We start from the raw sequence: 18,263 nt of genomic DNA on the forward strand, positions 1-18,263 counted from the left end.
AAAATGGTGATTGTGTATTGCAGTGCTTGCAAGCTGATGAAAGACCTATTTTTTTCTTTCAAGTTTTCAGTCCATCATGGTTGTATCTTCTGTAAAATACAGTAAGAAATAAATCACTAGAAAAATGGAATGAAAGAAAGCATGCAAATGCATGCTCCAGTTTTTTTTATTAGATTCAGAAGATAAAACATTATACTGTTGAGTTACTGTCAAATTTCTCACTTTGCTTACATATTTCATCATGAATTAGTAACAAAAATTTGTGAATACCATGGTGATGGCTCTTGGGCTGGACTTTCTTGGATCACACTTTGAGTAGCACTGATACAGTGTACAATGCCACATAGTCTTAATCATTCCCTTAATTTGCGTTGTTTTTAAAAGAGGTGAAAGATTTTTTTTTTATTTAAGAGGTGAAAGATTTAAACGAGTTATGGATTATAGAGTTTTTATTTTATTATTTATTATTATTATTTTTTATTATTTATTTTTAAAGTTTATTTTTTTTTAGTACTTTCTACACCCAACGTGGAGCTTGAACTCATGACCTTGAGATCAAGAGTTGCATGCTCTTCTGACTGAGCCAGCCAGATGCCCCTGGATTATAGATTTTTTTTTTAAGAAAAGATAATTTACAGTATGTTAAAGCTCTCCTGAGTTCTTATGTATAACTGTTAACATTTTGCTTTTTGCTTTTTGATTATAGTTTTTTTTTTTTTTTTTACTGGTGCTGAAATGGCAGTGACTTTCTGGTAATAGTAAGATTTTCTCTAATTCCAGTTACATATTTTCCTTGAAACTAAAAACATGTTTTGAACATGAAAGGCAAAGTTATACCACTTATCACCACAAGATGTCACTTATGTAAAAATAAAGTTGGTATGGTACTCAAAGCTGGAAAGCTACAGGTCAATAGGTAAATGAAGAAGTAGGTAAATTAACAAAAATTGAAACAAGTATTGGCTTTCAGCAGTCAGTGAAAGTATTGCCAATTCAGTATTATTTGAATTAACTCTTAATGTTAAGCAAAAAGAATTTCTTAATTTCTAAAACTACTGCAGTGTTGCATGTTAATAGGCCACATTTGAATCCAGATAAGGAAGTAGACCTAAAATGACTCCATACAAGTGTACATATTTTGAGGGTAAGCGATGTGTTTGTTTTAATTATCCCAAACCTTTACTGATTTGGCAACCAGCAAAGAGGTATTTGAGATGAAATATGTAATTTATATCAGAATTTTCAGTCGTTTTTATGACATACCTGTGTGAAGTTTGAATATTAGATCATATTGAAACAGTGCGTGGTATATTTCTTTTATCTTCTCTGAACCTCAAACTTGCTAGCTATCTGCTGTGTTAACACAAAAGTTATTTATATTTGTTGCTGAAGATTATGTTAAACATGAGCATTAAAACCTTTGGCTTTAATATTGGGATCTTGTTTTCTTATTTTTAATTTGAGGGAGTGGGTCAATACCTAAAAGTGTTTGGGAAGGGGATTCTGGCATCTCAAGCTTAAAAGGAATAAGCCAAGTTTCTATTAGGCCATGAATAAAATTACCCCTAGGCTTGGAGAGGTTGGGTTGTCCTAAAAATTGGCACTTTGTTATTCTTCATTGCTTACTTCTTTAACACTGATGGAGAAGAATGGTGGAAAGCTCTTGGGGAAAGGATGAAGGGGTCAGACGTAAGAACATGAATTTTCTTTTTTCTTCTGATACTTGTATATGTGATTACATTTTCTATTTATTCCTTACCTAATTACTTCAGGTTTTTTTTTTTTTTTCTTTCTTACCCCAATAAGACTTTTAAGGTTTTTTGGGGGAAGTATTTAGATTTTTCATTTATGCCAGTAACATTTTGCTTTTTGATGTTTTTTACTGGTGCTGAAATCGGGAGTGACTTTCTGGTAATAGTAAGATTTTCATTAAGTAAATTAAGTCTTTAAGTAAAATAGAAAAATAAAAAGTAGAAGGAAAATAACAAAAACTAGATAGGGGAACAAAACCCCATTAGTTTTAATATTCCCTTTTCAGTTACCTTTGCAGTATGGAAGAGTGAGAAGTTTTAAGAAGGGATTCTTTTTTTTTTTTTTTTTTTTTAAGAAGGGATTCTAAATGGAATCCAGGGAACATTTATAGTATTTTAATATTCGGTAGTTGTATATCCTCAGATATAGGGTGTTTTGTTTTGTTTTTAGATATAGGTTTTATGTATTGCTTTCTCTACTACTTGTATATTTTCTAGCTGTATGTTTAATTAGAGAAAAGTCAGTGTTTCAGTTATATAACTATTTTTGTGTCCCACTAGTGGTCAGCATTGTATTCAATTTTGTGAGTTGCTTGGAAAGGAAGAGTTTTTTTTTTTTTTTTTTTCATAATAGATTTCATTGCTTCTACTCTTTTCGGAAAAAATGTACTTAGCTTTCATTTGTTTATTTATATTTATTAAGGATTTTATTTCTTCATGAGAGACAAAGTCAGAGAAATAGGCAGAGGGAGAAGCAGGCTCTCTGGAGAGAGCCCTTTGTGGGACTCATCTCAGAACCTGGGATCACACCCTGAGCCAATGGCAGATGCTCAACCTCTGAGGTGCCCAGGTGTCCCTCGTTTGTTTATTTAATTAATTATTTACACAATGACAGTTGGCAACGTTTACCTTCTGTATCAGTTTGCTATGGCTGCTATAACAGAATGCCACAGACTGTGGTTTGTAAGAAATTTATTTTCTCCTGATTTCTGGAGGCTGGAAGTCCAAGATCATGGTGTTGGCAGCTTTGATTTCTTCTGAGGCCCCTCTCTCCCTGGCTTGCAGATGGACATTTTCTTGCTGTGTCCTCACCTGGTCATCCCTTGTCTTTGTGTGTCTGTGTCTTAGTCTACTCTGCTCTACAAAGACACAGTCATGTTGGATTAAGGTCCACCCATACTGACCTCATTTTGGCTCAATTACCTCTTTAAGGGCTCTGTCTCCAAATAGCTATATTCTTGAGGGTTAGGACTTCATAGGAATTTTGGAAGGTTTAAAACAGCCTGTAATAACACCTGATTGATCATTCATTCCTGAGAAGTACTTACTGCCTACATTAAGCTTAAATTTGGAAAGTGTGCAAAAACTAAAGTTAGTAATTTTGTGTCAGGGCTTTCTATTTGTAGTTAAAGAAGATTTTCTGATCTCCTCTAAGGCCTAAGCTGAGATGAAAGGGTTGCTGATACTTTTTGATGATTGAACTGTTTCATGAAGGAGCCATTTGTTTTCTTTTTTCTGTAGTTTGTTGTAAAAAGTATGGGAGGTTGCTAATTATAAATTAATAACTAATGTAAGTAGTTAATTACAATTTGTAATAGTATAGTTTTAGTTTCCTGTTAGTTTCTTTGAGAGGATTTTGCTTTGATGTACTAAAATATAATATTTAGTGATTTATATTCTTGAGGAAGCACAATGAAGCTTAAATGTGATACCTGATTTCTTTTTTTTTTTTTTTTTTTTGATACCTGATTTCTAAAGATGTAAAATGGTGGCTTATCTGATCCCTCATAATGTTTTTCTCAGAAATAGATGTATGTCTTTTGGTCTTCTTTTGGATAACTCAGAGTCTTATTCAGATATGTGAGTAAAACATTATGAATGTTTATAATATCAGCTTTGTAGAGGTATACTTTGTACACAAAAAATTATTCACCTGAAGATTGTAATTGTAATTAGATGTTGTGACAGATGTATGGGTCAGTGAAATCACCACCACACTCAAGAAGCTATAGAACATTTCCATCAACTTATGAAATAAAATTTTCTTAGAATCCTTTGCTGTCTTTTTTTCCCTGTGCCCTATGGCCCCAGGATACCACTGATCTGCTTTCATTCTCGATTAGTTTGTCTTTTCTTTCATTTTACATGAACGAAGTCATTGCTGTTTCGTGCCTGATGTCTTTCAGAATAATTGTTTTGAGAATTCATCCACTGTGTTGCATATGTCAGTAATTAAGCTGTTTTCGTGGCTGGGTAGTAGTCCAGTGTATGTTACCTCACATTTTACTGAGGGATATTTATATTTTTTCTAGTTTTTTACTCTTAGGAATAAAGCAACTGTGAATGTTCATGTAAGTTGTTATGTGGAAATTTTTTTTATTTCTGTGGGGAGCGGAATGACTAAGTTTATATGATAGGCTTATGTTTAAATTTGTAAAAATCACCCAATTTTCCAAAGTGGGTGTGTTTGTGTATGTGTGTGTGATGGTTTTTTTTTTTTTTTACATTTCCATGAATATGTGAGAGTTCTAGTTGCTCCAGAGCCTTGGCAACATTTGCTATAGTCAGTCTTTTAATTTCAGCTATTCTCATTTAATATGCATTTACCTGATAGTTAATTATCTTAAGTGTTTTTCATGTGCTTCCTGGCATTCCTGATCTTTTGTGAAATGTCTGTTCACCTATTTCAACCATTCATTTTTTCCTTTTTAAGACTTCATTTTAAGTTATCTCTCAACCAACATGAGGCTTGAATTTATAATCCCTAGATTAAGAGCCACATGCTCTACCCACTGAGCCAGTCAGGTGTCCCTTCACTATTCTTTTTTTATTTTTTAATACCATTCATTTTTGATTGGCTTGTTTCTTATAAATCATAATTGTTATATAACTTTTTTTAGATTAAACTTTAGGCTTTGAAATAGTTGTAGGTTCATAAGCAGTTTTAAGAAATAATACAAATATATGCTATTATGCTGATTACCCTTTACCCAGTTTTTTTCAATCATAAACTATAGAATAATATCATGGCAAGATGTTGACATTGATACATAATTGATATAATATCCACACTCATGTCCAGATTCTCCAGTTTTATATATAGTTAATTGTGTTTGTGTTTCACCTCTTCTGTTTGTGTCATGTTTAGTCATCACAACAGTTAAGATAACTATTCCATCATTGCAGGGATCTCGTTTTGGCCTTTTATATCCACCTTCCCTTTTTTTTAAATTTTAGGATTTTATTTATTCATTCAGGAGAGACACAGAGAGAGAGAGGCAGAGACATAGGCAGAGGGAGAAGCAGGCTCCCTGTGGGAAGCCCAATGCAGGACTCAATCCCAGGACCCCAGGATCATTCCTTGAGCCAAAGGTGCCCCACCACCTTCCCTTTCTAGATCCTTTTTTTTTTTTTTTTTAATTTTTATTTATTTATGATAGGCACACAGTGAGAGAGAGAGAGACAGAGACACAGGCAGAGGGAGAGGCAGGCTCCATGCACCGGGAGCCCGACGTGGGATTCGATCCCGGGTCTCCAGGATCGCGCCCTGGGCCAAAGGCAGGCGCTAAACCACTGCGCCACCCAGGGATCCCTCCTTTCTAGATCTTAATGTGCAACAGCCACTGACCTTTTTCCGTTTCTATAATTTTGTTATTTTAAGAATGTTATATACAATAATACAATATATAGCCTTTTAGAATTAAATTTTCTCAGCATATTTCTCTGGAGATGAATCAGAGTTGCCTTATATATCAATAGTTTATCTTCTCTGCTGAATAGTATTCCATGCTCTGGATGTACCAGTTTGTTGAACCATTCATCTGTTGATCTATATGTGGGTTGTTTCTGTTTTGGCTGATAGGAACAAAAGCTGATAAGAATACCTGTGTGCAGGTTTTTGTGTATCAATTTCCATTTCCCAGAGATAAATACCCAAGAGTAAAATCACTCAATTGTATTGAAATTGCAGGTTTAGTTCTATAAAACTGCCGAAGTGCCAGAGTGGCTGTAACTTTTAAAATTCCTACCAGCAGTATATGAGTGATCCATTTCTTCTCTGTCCTCATTATCATTAGGTGTTGTTGCTATTTAAAAATTCAACTTCTTTCTTTCTTTCTTTGCATGTGAGAGTGGATGGAGGGGCAGAGGGAGAGGTAGAGAGAGAATCTTAAGCAGGTTCCATGCCCAGCTGAGCCATTCCGGTGTCCCATTATTTTTTTATTTTAGATGAGAATCATTCTGATATATGTGTAGTTATGTCTTGCCGTGGTTTTAATTTGTATTTCCCTAATAGCTAATGAAATTAATTATCTTTTCATATGCTTTTTGCCATTTGTGTGTCTCCTTCAGTTAATTGTTTGTAGATGTTTATATTAGTTTGCTAGGGCTGTCATAACAGAATGCCACAGAATCGGTGGCTTGATTAACAGAAATTTATTTCCCACTCTTGTAGAGGCCAGAAGTCTACCATCAGACTGAAGGCAGGTTTGGTTTCGCCTCAGTCCTCTCTCCTTGGCTTACAGGTGGCTGCCATCTCTCTGTGTCCTCACACTGTCCTGTCCTATAGAATCCAGAAATCTGACAGACTTTCTTCATTTTGTTCTTTCTTTCCCTTTTACTCCAAGCTGACAGTGTTTCTGCTGTATAATCTCACCTCTCTTTCTGGCTTCTGCTGTCACATCTGATTATATTCATGAGTTGGTACCTATGATTTCTTGATCATTTTCCAACCACATTTTTGAAAAAAGTCTAGCAATGAGTTCTTGTATTTTGCAATATGGATAGGCTGCTATGTTTCCAAATCTTCAAGGTCTAGTTCTTTTTTGAACTAGACTTATTTTTCTCATTTCATCATTAGAAACAACTTATTTTTCTCATTTCATCATTAGAAACAAGGAGAAACCAGGCTATCTTTACCTTCAGTACTTTGCTTAGAAATCTTCTGAGCTAAATATCCAAATTCATCACTTTTAACTTCTGCTTTCCATACAACACTAGAAGAAAATTGACATAAGTTCTTGCCACTTTGTAACAAGGATTGCGTTTCCTCCAGTTTCTAATAACATGCACCTCCTTTCCATCTGAGATCTCGTCATAATTACCTTTAGCATGCATATTCTTACTAACATTCTCTTCAAGGCAGTCTAGGTTTTTTTGTTTTTGTTTTTAAATATGCACCTCCAAACTGTTCTATCCTCTACACATTACCTACTTACAAAGCCACTTTCACATTTTTAGGTGTTTGTTAGAACAGCATTATACTTCTGGGAACCAAAATATATTGGTTATAGCTGCCGTAACAAAATACCAGACTGTGTGGTTTAAACAACAGAGATTTATTTCTCACAGTTCTTCCAGGAGACTGGAATTCCAAGTTTGGTTACTCTTGAGGCCTCATTGCTTGACTTACAGATTATTGTTTCCTTGCTGTGTCCTTACTGACCTTTGTCCTGTGGAGGTCTTTCTCTTGCTTCTTAGGATACCGGTTTTACTGGATTAGAGCTCTACTTTTATGACTTAACCTTAGGATACCAGTTTTATGGATTAGAGCTCTACTCTTATGACTTAACCTTACTGATATTTTTAGAGGCCCTAGTAAAGTCATCTTCGGGTTTGAGGAAACCCAGTTCAATCCATAGCAATGTCTTTGTCACTTTCCTAATTGAATTTTTTTTTGTTAACTGTTGAATTTTGGAGTTTGAAATATTTTCTGGGCATTAGTCTTTTGTTTTATATGTGCAGTATGGTTGCAGATATTTTCTGCCAGCTGCTATTTTTTTTTCTTTCTTTAAGAGGGAGCAAGAGTTTTAAATTTTGATGAGGTCTAATCTATCTGTGTTCCCTTTTAGGGACTATGCTCTTTGGTGTCAAGTCTGAGAACTCTTTACCTAGCTATATAACTGTTTTAAAAATCTGTTCCTCTATGTTGAAGGAAAAGTGATTAGAGTTTACGAATTATAAGTTTTCTTTTGCTGGGGCAGTTTTGTGAATACACTAGGAGAAGGTTCACTTAGAATAGGAGCAGATCAGTTGTGAGCAAAGTAATTTGTTGGGAGATAGTTTACGTTTTCATTTTTTCACTTCTGTGTAAAGCGTTATAGTTTTTGCTCTGTACTGTCTTTTAAGGATGTTTGTATAGCAGTTAGCTTTGGAAAATAGCAAATGTCTGTTTTATCTTATATGGTAGCATTGTCATCTGCTTGGTCAATCTAAACTGGAAATGCCGGGCAATCTTACTGAGTGCCCCGGGCTCATTCTTCACAGTCACTGCATCTCATTGATTTCACTTCTAGGTAGTTCTTGTGTCTGTCCTGCTTTTTTCATCCTTATAACTAACTGCTGTGGTTCATCACCTTATCTTCTTATTTAAATGTTAAAGTTGCCTTTACATAATTCTTTGATTAAAGAATATCAGTGGGGGTTTCCCTTCTTGTTTATGTTCTTTTTTGTGGCTGGGGAGAGGTAGGGAGAAAAAATGACTGCCTTTCTTTAATGAGCGGTCTTACTTGAAAAAAGAAAATTCTTACTTTTTGGCTTACGAAAACATTTTAGTGGTGACTCAAGAAATTTTCTTCTTTTTTATGATTATGCAGAGATTTTGAGATGAGGGAATCGGTGTATGCCTTTGTTCACATAGATATTTTGCCTAGAATTGAGGTACAATTTTATATTTTTGTATGATTGATGGGCTTTATGACAACACAGCACTTTAATATTTGTAGAGTAGATGAAAAATATTTAATTGTGTATAAGAATGCAGTTTTGTGATATTATTCATTATTTCTAATTTTTAAGAAATATATTTTAATAGTTATGTAATGTAAAAATTGTAAAATGGAATTTTCTTTTGTATAGGAATGAAGATCTAAAGCAAATGTTGGAGAGCAACAAAGATTCTGCTAAATTGGATGCTATGAAACGTATTGTTGGGGTAGGTAAAATCGTTCAATTTTGGAAAAGGGACACAGTGATTTTATTAAATATGTGTTAAATAATTACCAAATTAAACACCTCAATGTCCCTTTATAGTAGTATTTCCTGTTTAAAATGTTTTGGAAGGAGTTTGGAGTGTCACAATTCAGACATATGAGTTTTGTTTTTGTTTTTGTTTTCAGAACTTGAGTTTTAAACCTATCTTTTTTGTGTCCTAATTTCCCTTTCTTTAATATCAAGATATTTCTCCTCTGAGATAGAAAGAACTAATCATTTTGAAGACAAAATAAGGTTATATACAACAATATTTTGATTTCCTACCAAGAGGGATTTAGTTTAGCTAAATAATTTTTTTTGTGTCATTTGACGGCCTAAAAATTGTGACCATTCTTCTGTGTTTCTGTTCATTCATTCATTCATTCGTGAGAGACACAGAGAGAGAAAGGTAGAGACATAGGCAGAGGGAAAAGCAGGCTCCATGAAGGGAGCACTAGGTGGGACTCATCCCAGGTCTCCAGGATCACGCCCTGGGGCTGAAGGCAGGCGCTAAACTGCTGAGTCACATAGGCATCTCTCTTCTGTGTTTCAGATTCCCTTCTACCAATAGCAGTGCTTTATTCAATTTGGTATCTTAGAAGTTCTAATGAGTTTCAGTTGTAATGTAAAATTCAAACCGTGGATTCCTATGTTATTGGAGGCGTTCAGTTGTCAGGAAGCTAAAAATATAATGCAATGCTTATATATATATACAATTTTTAATAAAATATTTTCACAGTTCTGTATGGACTCTGGGTTTTTTTGCATTTGATTTTTTTATACATTTACAGTGAAAACACTGGTTTATTTCAGTGACTGCCTAATGCTAAAGAGTTTTGATTTTGTCTCAGTGGAATTAAATTCATAAAATGTGTCTTTCTCATTGCTACTACGCTGTTCATCACTACCATTGCTGATTTTATTTCCCACATATTTTATCTGATGTCAGAATGTAATACATTCGCATAATTGCACAAATAAACTCTTGTAATAAGGTGACAGTGCAACTGAAACACTACTGTTTTCCAGCAGGAAATGCTACCATATGAGAGTTTGAAATCTCCTTTCTTTTCTTGATATGTTAAATTCAAATCCCATTTATGAAAGATTATTGTGGGTATCAATATGTTCTGTTAAACGTTGACTTGTTATGAAAATAAGATTTATAAAAGTTGAGCACTAACTAACTACCTGTAGAACACCGGTGGGTTGTTGATTCTTACATTCGGTTTATGTCATTTGTAGGTGATATGTTCAAGATTCTTTGTAAATTTTTCAGTTGTTAATGGTAAGCTGTATAATTACATTTATGGACAGGTAGTTCTTGCTTTGATAATACAGATTTCAGTTAACACAAATAACACCAATCCTGTAACAACATGGTTCAAATATCAGTTGCCAGGGTATATTAAGATAGTAATTGCATAATGCACAAACTTCACCACTAACTCTTGAGTTCACAACTCACTGTATGGATAACAAATATGCCTCATGGTCAGTGACCAGTGATGTCGCTTCTTCAAAGTCTTTTATTGATTGGTCACTATGTACATTATTTGGTTTATGTACAGACAGAAAAGCATGTAGTTATGTTCCCTCCTTGCTTCCCAGTGAGAAACCTACATGACATTTTACAGAAATAGAAAATGAAAGAAAGATTTGGTCAACAATGATGAAAATACAGCAAAGAAATAAAAAGTGGTAACACTTAAAGTGAAAATCAGGTGGAATGTAAATGGAATTATAGAGAAATAGAGAAATGGTATCATGACCATTTTTCGAGAGACTATATATGTAGCTGGAAAATGTAGTAAAGGTGAGCTTTTCAAAATAAATAAGGAAAATGATTGTGATGAAAAGATTGAGAGATATGCCAGAGGAAGAATGGTGCCAACAAAACTTTACATTAAAGGAACTCTGGGGGATAATTTACAATATTGAAAATACCAAAGATTAAATGTTGGAAGGTGATATAAACTTGGACAGGAGTTTGGTAATTTTTAAGATACAGAAAAGATGATTGTTCTGAATCTTATATGGTGAGAATAGGCAAGCCTATTTAGACTACTCTTGCTAAGTTCATTTTCAATGTTTCTAATGTTCTAAATCATAGTGTACTATAAGTAAATTTAGTTTTACTATTTTTCAGTTTTGTATACATTTATAACTGACAGAATTTTAATATTCTTACAAAATTTTTAAAAGTCACAGATTGATTGCAAGATTCCTAATTGATTATCAGGATTGCTTTGCATGGTTTTAGCTTGCTTTCCTGCAGGTTACAATTGTGCACTGCAATGTAAAGCAAACACTGTTCTTAATTTCATTAAATTTTGGCTTTACATTCCATTTAGATAAATTATTTCACTAAATCTGAAGATACTGTGGAAATTCTGAAATCTGAAAATGCAGCATTTGGTAGTTTTTTAAATTCCTCTTTCAAAGTGATAAATAAAAATGGATATTCTCATAACCTGGACTATCATAAATGTAATGTAGGTATAAATTATCATAAAGAAATATAAATATAAAAAATATAAATATAGCCATATATGCCTAGTACTTATAGATTGCCTCTTATTAGGAAGTTTGTATAAAGGTAACTTTCAAATTTGTTTTTCTAACTACAGGAAAATGACCAGTAATTAAAAATTATTCTTTCACTTTGTATAATGCCCTCAAGATCTACCCATTTTGTCAAAAATGGCAGGATTCCTTCTTTCTCTTGGCCGAATAATATTCCATTATATCTATATATTTGTATCACCTTTATCCATTCATCAGTTGACAGATTCTTGGGTTGTTTCCATATCTTGGCTACTGTGAATAATGCTGCAGTGAACATGGGAGCACAGATATCTCTTTGGGATAGTGATTTTATTTCCTTTGGATATATACCCAGAAAAGGGATTGCTGAATCTCATGATAGTTATGTGTTAATTTTTTGAGCAAACTTCATACTGTTTTCCATAGTGGCTATACCAATTTACATTGCCACCAACAGTAGAAAGGATTCTCTTTTCTCTATATCATTACCAACACTTATCATCTCTTGTCTTCTTGGTGATAGTTATTCTAAGAGACTTGAGGTTAATATCTCACTTTAAATGTACACAATGTTATATATTAATCATATTTCAATAAATCTGGAAAAATTATTCTTCATTATACAAGTGATATTAATACGAATGTAAATTTTAAATAATATTGGGGCACAAAAAGTTTCATCTTTTAGATACATTTTAGAACCAAATTCGCAAATTTTGTTAAAAATTGTTTTTGAACTTTAAGTAGGATAATATGGAATTAATATATTCCCTTGTTTTCATCCTTCTTTCCCTTTCAATAGCATTATACTTATATTTTGTGGTTTTTATCTTAGAGAGCTTGTGTATTCCTTGTTAGATTCATTTCTGTGTATTTTTAAATCTTGGTGACCATTATGAATGGTCCCCTTCATTAATTATATTGTTAACATTAATTGTTACTGGTATATAGGAAAACAAATGTCTTTTCTGTGTTCTGCATTTGGCATCCTAATTGAACTTTCTTCTTAGCTCTAATAGTTTTTCGTTTCCCTATGCCTGGATTTTCTGGATAATTATATCATTGGGAAGGTATGAAAGATTTAGATTTTATTTTCAAATATTTTTAACCCATTTTTTTTTTATTTGGAAAACTAGCCTATTGCGCTCTATGCTGGAATTGGATTAACTCCATAGATCAGTTTTGGGAGAATTAGCATTTTAACAGTATTTGCCTTATGACCCATGATCATGATTCTATTTCTTCACTTGTTTAGGTCATCTATAATTTCTCTCAACAGTGTATTATTTTGGTAATACTTTTTCTAAATATTTTGTTTTGAATGCTATTTATTGAGTGATACATTTCAGTTTTCAAAGAACAATTATTTGCTTGTTCTACCTTTTATTAAGTAACTAATAGTTATTTTACTTGAATTTTTTTCAGTGAGCTGTTACAGCAATCATTTGTTCACTTTTCCTTTTGTTCAGTTTTTAATTTGATTTCTAGGTAGTACCATATTTCTCTGTGGAAGCTTTTAAAATCATTAAAAAATTTTTCTGTTCATGTATGTGTGTGTGTGTGTCATTTGACAATGCCTTCTGGCTAGAAGTAGTTTGCTGGAGGTCAGAATTTTACATTGGTTTCAAAGTTTCTTGTGTTTTCTTAATGTAATTTTTAAATTGAAATTTCCCTTTATTTTTCATGAGCCCTGAAAATGAGGTTTTATCACTTTGTACAGTTGCAGAGTAGTTTTTGGGTCTTTTTTTCATAGTTAAAAACATTTAAAGATTTCTGAATTTAATCTGCCAGAAGTTAGAATGTTGGGTATTTTACCACATTATTTTTTATTTTCTGTTATATATCAAAGTACTGGCAATGCACATCTGACTATCATAGTTGGTAGTCCAGTCCTATGATTCAGTAGAGAATCTTTTCAGCAACATCTACCTGTGAAAAACCATAATAATAGTATTAGTTTATTTTATTATCTTTGGTGATATCTGAGACTTAGATTCATGGGGTAATGTTTCCAGTGTTTCATATATATATATATATATATATATATATATATATATATATATATATATATATTATTTTTTTCCCCCAGTGTTTCATATATTGAATAAAGTCTCATCTATGCTATAGAATCCTTAGGGAAGAAAAGCTACCTACTTCAAAATCTGTGGTCACTTATTACACAGGGACTCAAGTTGAAGCACTTACATATTATTTCTCTTAATATTTCTGAAAAATACATGTCTAATGTTGATAGCACATATCCATATTTTATCATGGGTTGTGAAATGTGGACTAAGGAGCATTTAGTTAAAATACTGGTTTTTAGTATTCAGTATTTTTAGCTAAAATTCTGAGGAGTTGACTACTTGGAGTTTGGAGGAATGGAATATTTGTATTTAAATCTTTGGTGTTTTGAATCTTTGATGTATTTTCTTTTAGCAAGTATTAGATGTTGAAGGTCTTTCTCAGGTAATTTACTTGACTTTTAGCAAACCTGAACCTTTCTTTGATGAGAGTCTTAAAATTCTAAGAGTTATTGCTATATCTTATTTCATAGTCATACATATTACAAGGTATTTGGTTGAATATTGTTTACCCTAAGAACATTAAAAGTAGTTTCAAATTTCCAAGTATTATTGTAAATAGTTTTTAAAAGATCTTAAACCAAATGCCAGTAGTACATTATTGTTGGTTAAATGAGAAAGTTCATATAAGAAGAAGAAACTAATAATGTATAATTCTTACTGTCTCCAGTTAATGTATAATAGACATTTTCGGCTAAACCTAGGCATTGCTCATTCCTCTCTTCCTTCCCTCCTTCAACAAGAATGTTTCATTTGTGTACATACTTTAAAAGGATTCATCTTGTGGCTGATGCTGGCATCTTTTCGTTGTTTTTGGTTGGAAATTGCTTAAAGGTTGAGGATTTTTCTGCCATGTCGATATTCATCAAAACCAGTTCCATAAGCAGGCATGTATTTTTAGTAGTGATAGAGCACCTTAGTGAATTTTCTCTGATTTGCTCCACTGTTCCTCTCTGGGATATAAATCAAAGATCAATTCTTTTTCCATTTCTTCATTTATTCTTGATTGCTGATTTTTAAGAGTTGCATTTGGGTCTGAAACTCTGCAAGATCTATCTCTTTGCTTCTCTCCCCTTCCTTTCCCTTCTTTTTCTTTCCTTCCCTTCCCATTTCCTCTTTCCCCCTTCTCTCTTGCCCCTCCCTTCTATCTTTCCTTCTTTCCTTTTAAATTAGCCAGTATTTATAAATTGAAAATATTGAACTTTTAAAAATAAACCATCTTTATAACTGAAAAAATGAGGACAGTTAAATTTAGAGAAGCACAATTTCTCTTTTCTTCCTGACTTCAAAATTAATATGGATTTTTGGATCTGGATTATTCATTACTTATAGAAGAACAAGAACAACATGAAAGTCAGTCATTGTTATACACCACAGTAACAGAACGAAGAGGTGAAAAAATCCCACATGATCATCTCAATTGATAGAGAAAAAGAATTTGGCACAATTCAGTACTCTTTCATGATTGTAAACATTCAATAAACTAGGACTAGAAGGAAACTGACCCAACATACTACAGGCTGTATATGAAAAACCCACAGATGGCATCATAGTCAGTGGTGAAAGACTGAATGCCTTCAATAAGGAAACAGACAGGGATGCTTGTTTTTGTCTCTTCTGTTCAATATAGTATTGGAAGTTTTAGTTATAGTAGTTAGGCAAGAAAAAGAAACAAAAGGCATCCAAATTGCAAAGGAAGAGCTAAAATTATCTTTGTTCACAGACAAAATGATTTCATATTTAGAAAACTAAATATTTTACCAAAAACTTTTAAAAGTAGTAAACAATTCAGCCAAGGTGCAGTATAAGAAAACAACACATAGCAATTAGTTGCGTCCAGCACAAACAATGATAATCTGAGAAGGAAATTAAGAAAATTGTCCCATTTACAATAGCTTCAAAAAAGAATAAAATACCTAGGAATAAACTTAACCAAGGGGCAAAAGACTCATACCTTGAAAACTGCAAAATATTGCTGAAAGAAAAGACACAAATGGAAAGACATCCTCTCTTTGTGGAAGACTTGATATTTTTAAGATGTCAGTATCAAAGTGATTTACATAATCAGTGTAATTCCCATCAAACTCCCAGTGATGTGATTTGCAAAAACAGAAAAATCTATCCTAAAATTCATATTGACTTTGAATAGCCCAAACATTCTTGAACAAATTTATTTATAAGTCTCGTACTTCCTGATTTGAAGACTTAATTCAAAGCCACAGTAATCAAAACAGTGTGGTAGTGTCACAGAGACAGACATATGTACCCAGTAGAGCATGCAGAAGTAATACCTTATGTATATGATCAAATGATTTTTGACAAGGGAGAGTGACCATTCAATAGTAAAAGAATAGTCCTCAACAAATGGTGTTGGGAATCTAGATATCTACCTGGAAGAAAATGAATTTGGACCTCTCCCTCATGCTATATATAAATTAAGGCAAAATGAATCAAAGACCTACATGTAAGAGTTAAAGCTTATAGAGGAAACACAGGACTAAAACTTAAAGACATTAGATTCGTCAAAGGTTTCACTAAAACGTGAGCAACAAAATAAAAAAAATGGGTAATTTGAGCTGTATCAAAATTAAAATCTTTGTGTATCATATGACATCAGCAGTGTGATGAGGTAACCCACAGAATGGGAAAAAATATTTTGAAATCTATAAGAAACCATCCCTTCATCATATAGGAATTAATACCTAGTGTATGTAAAGAACTCATACAATTCAATGTCTAAAAAGCAGCCCGACTCAAAATAGGTAAAGTATTTGGACATTTTTCTTGTTTTATACTTAAGTAGTAGGTAATATTAGGGCCATTTATGGTTAGATGATAAGTTATGCCAGGGAAGGTCTTCTATATGCACTTACTCCCCAGTAGAAAGTAATGTGTAATTTTTTTCCAGAGTATATGACTTGAACTACATCACATAGAAATACTTTGGAATTGCTGTCATATCTGAAATAATCTGGTATTTTTTTTTTATCGTATCTGAAATAAAAAATGTCCTGGATTAATTCAGTAGCAAAATGAATATAACAGAAGAAAGAACCAGAAGTTGAAGACAGATCATTAGAAATTAGTCAATTTGCAGAGTAGATTAAAAGGAAAAGAAACGAATACAGCCTCAGGGTTTTGTTGGATAATACCTAAAGACCTAATACATGTTTAAAAGAAGAGAAAGAGATTGGGGCAGTGAAAATACTTGAAGAAATAATGGTTGGTAACTACCCAAATTAATGAATGACTTAAACTTAGGGTTGAAAAGTTCAGAATATCCCAGTCATAATAAACTCAAAGAAAACCATGCCTAATCGCAAAGCAATGAACTGTATAAAACCAAAAATAAAAGTAATCTTGGATGTACCTGGGGGAAAAAAATGATGCATACAAGGACCAATGATTTAAGTAACTCCATATTTCTCATCAGAAACTGTGGCAGCCAGAAGACAGTGGAACATTTATTTATTTATTTGTTTGTTTGTTTATTTATGTGCACAAGCAGGGGAGGGGCAAAGGGAGAGAATCTTAAGCAGGCTCCATGCTGAGGCTCCATTCTCAGCATGGAGCTTGACACTGGGCTTGATCTCACAACTCTGAGATCATGACCTGAACTGAAATGAAGAGTCAGATGCTCAATTGACTGAGCTTCCTAGGTGCCTCTGGAGCATCTTTTAAGTACAGAAAGGAAAAAGAGGTGATATTTGAACAACACAGGTTTGAATTGCATGGGTCCACTTATACGTATTATTTTTATAGTATAGTACTGTGAGTGTATTTCCTTTTCCTTATGATTTTTTTTCTAGCTATATTGTAAGAATACAGTATATAACACATATAACATGCAAAATATGTGTTAATAGACTGTTTATATTATCAGTAGACTTCCAGTCAACAGTAGGCTATTTATATGAGGGGAGGAGTCAAAAGTTACACATGGATATTCAAATTGGCAGGAGGTTGGTGCCCCCTAACCCCTGCATTGTCCCAGGGTCCACCATATTTGGTAAGCATAAAGGACTAATTTTATTCTTCTTACATTATACTGAGAGGTTTTTAATGGCTATAGATAAAATATATATGGTAGCTATAATATAAAGGCTAGCAGGAAGGTAGGATTGAAAGGGCCTATCTGGTAAGGTTTCTACATTTTATTTGTCCTGATTCAGTATTAACTCAAAGTAGACTGTGAAAGATAGACTCCTCTATCTATCTAAATAATCCCTAGGGGAAGAACCACTAGAAGTTTTACAAGAATATGCAGGCAAAAAAAATCAATTTAAAAATTAAAATAGTAAATACTTAAATGCTCCCAAATAATGGGAATGACAGGGGTCAGGCAAAAACACAGGCAGTAAACAGAAAACAGGTAGTAAAACTGTAGACATGAATCAAACCACATCAAAATTACATTAAATGTGAGTGATCTAAAATTACCAACTAAAATAGATTGTTAGATCAGTTGAAAATATCAAGATGCAACTCTATGTTCTCTAGGAGAAACCAGCTTTTATTTATTTTTTTTAGAGATTACTCATTTATTTAGTTGAGAGAGAGATAGCAAGAAAGAACCTGAGTTGTGGGGAGGGACAGAAGGAGAAGCAGACTCCCTGCTGATCAAGGAGCCTGATGCTGATTAGGGAACTCGATTCAGGGCTTGATCTCAGTACCCTGGGATCCTGACCCAAGCTGAAGGCAGTCACTTAACTGACTGAGCTACCCAAGCGCCCCAAGGAGAAACCCACTTTTATTATAAAGACATAGATAAATTAAAAATATAAGGATGGGAAATTTATACTAGGAAAACACTAAACATTAAAAAGCAGCTCTCACCCCCCACCTTAGCACTTTCATTTTTCATATAGTCCTTTTGTTTCTCATAGTACTCTCTTTTACCATCTCACGTATT

General features: G+C 33.2%; 1 protein-coding gene across 4 annotated transcripts in view; it reads left to right on the forward strand.

Annotated features, from left to right (window-relative positions):
- The window catches only part of AP3B1 (adaptor related protein complex 3 subunit beta 1), a 261,798-nt gene that overhangs the window by 21,960 nt on the left and 221,575 nt on the right, over positions 1-18,263 (forward strand). For all 4 annotated transcript variants that reach the window (XR_003234954.2, XR_011997056.1, XM_025998266.2 and 1 more), the window contains exon 2: positions 8,607-8,682. Coding sequence is in view for 2 of the 4 variants with exons in the window: in XM_025998266.2 (XP_025854051.2) it covers positions 8,607-8,682 (76 nt within the window). In the remaining 2 variants the exon portion in view is untranslated. The remainder of the gene's footprint in view (positions 1-8,606; positions 8,683-18,263) is intronic.

The sequence above is a fragment of the Vulpes vulpes genome, chromosome 14 (assembly GCF_048418805.1).
Source record: "Vulpes vulpes isolate BD-2025 chromosome 14, VulVul3, whole genome shotgun sequence".
Taxonomy (NCBI): Eukaryota; Metazoa; Chordata; class Mammalia; order Carnivora; family Canidae; genus Vulpes; species Vulpes vulpes.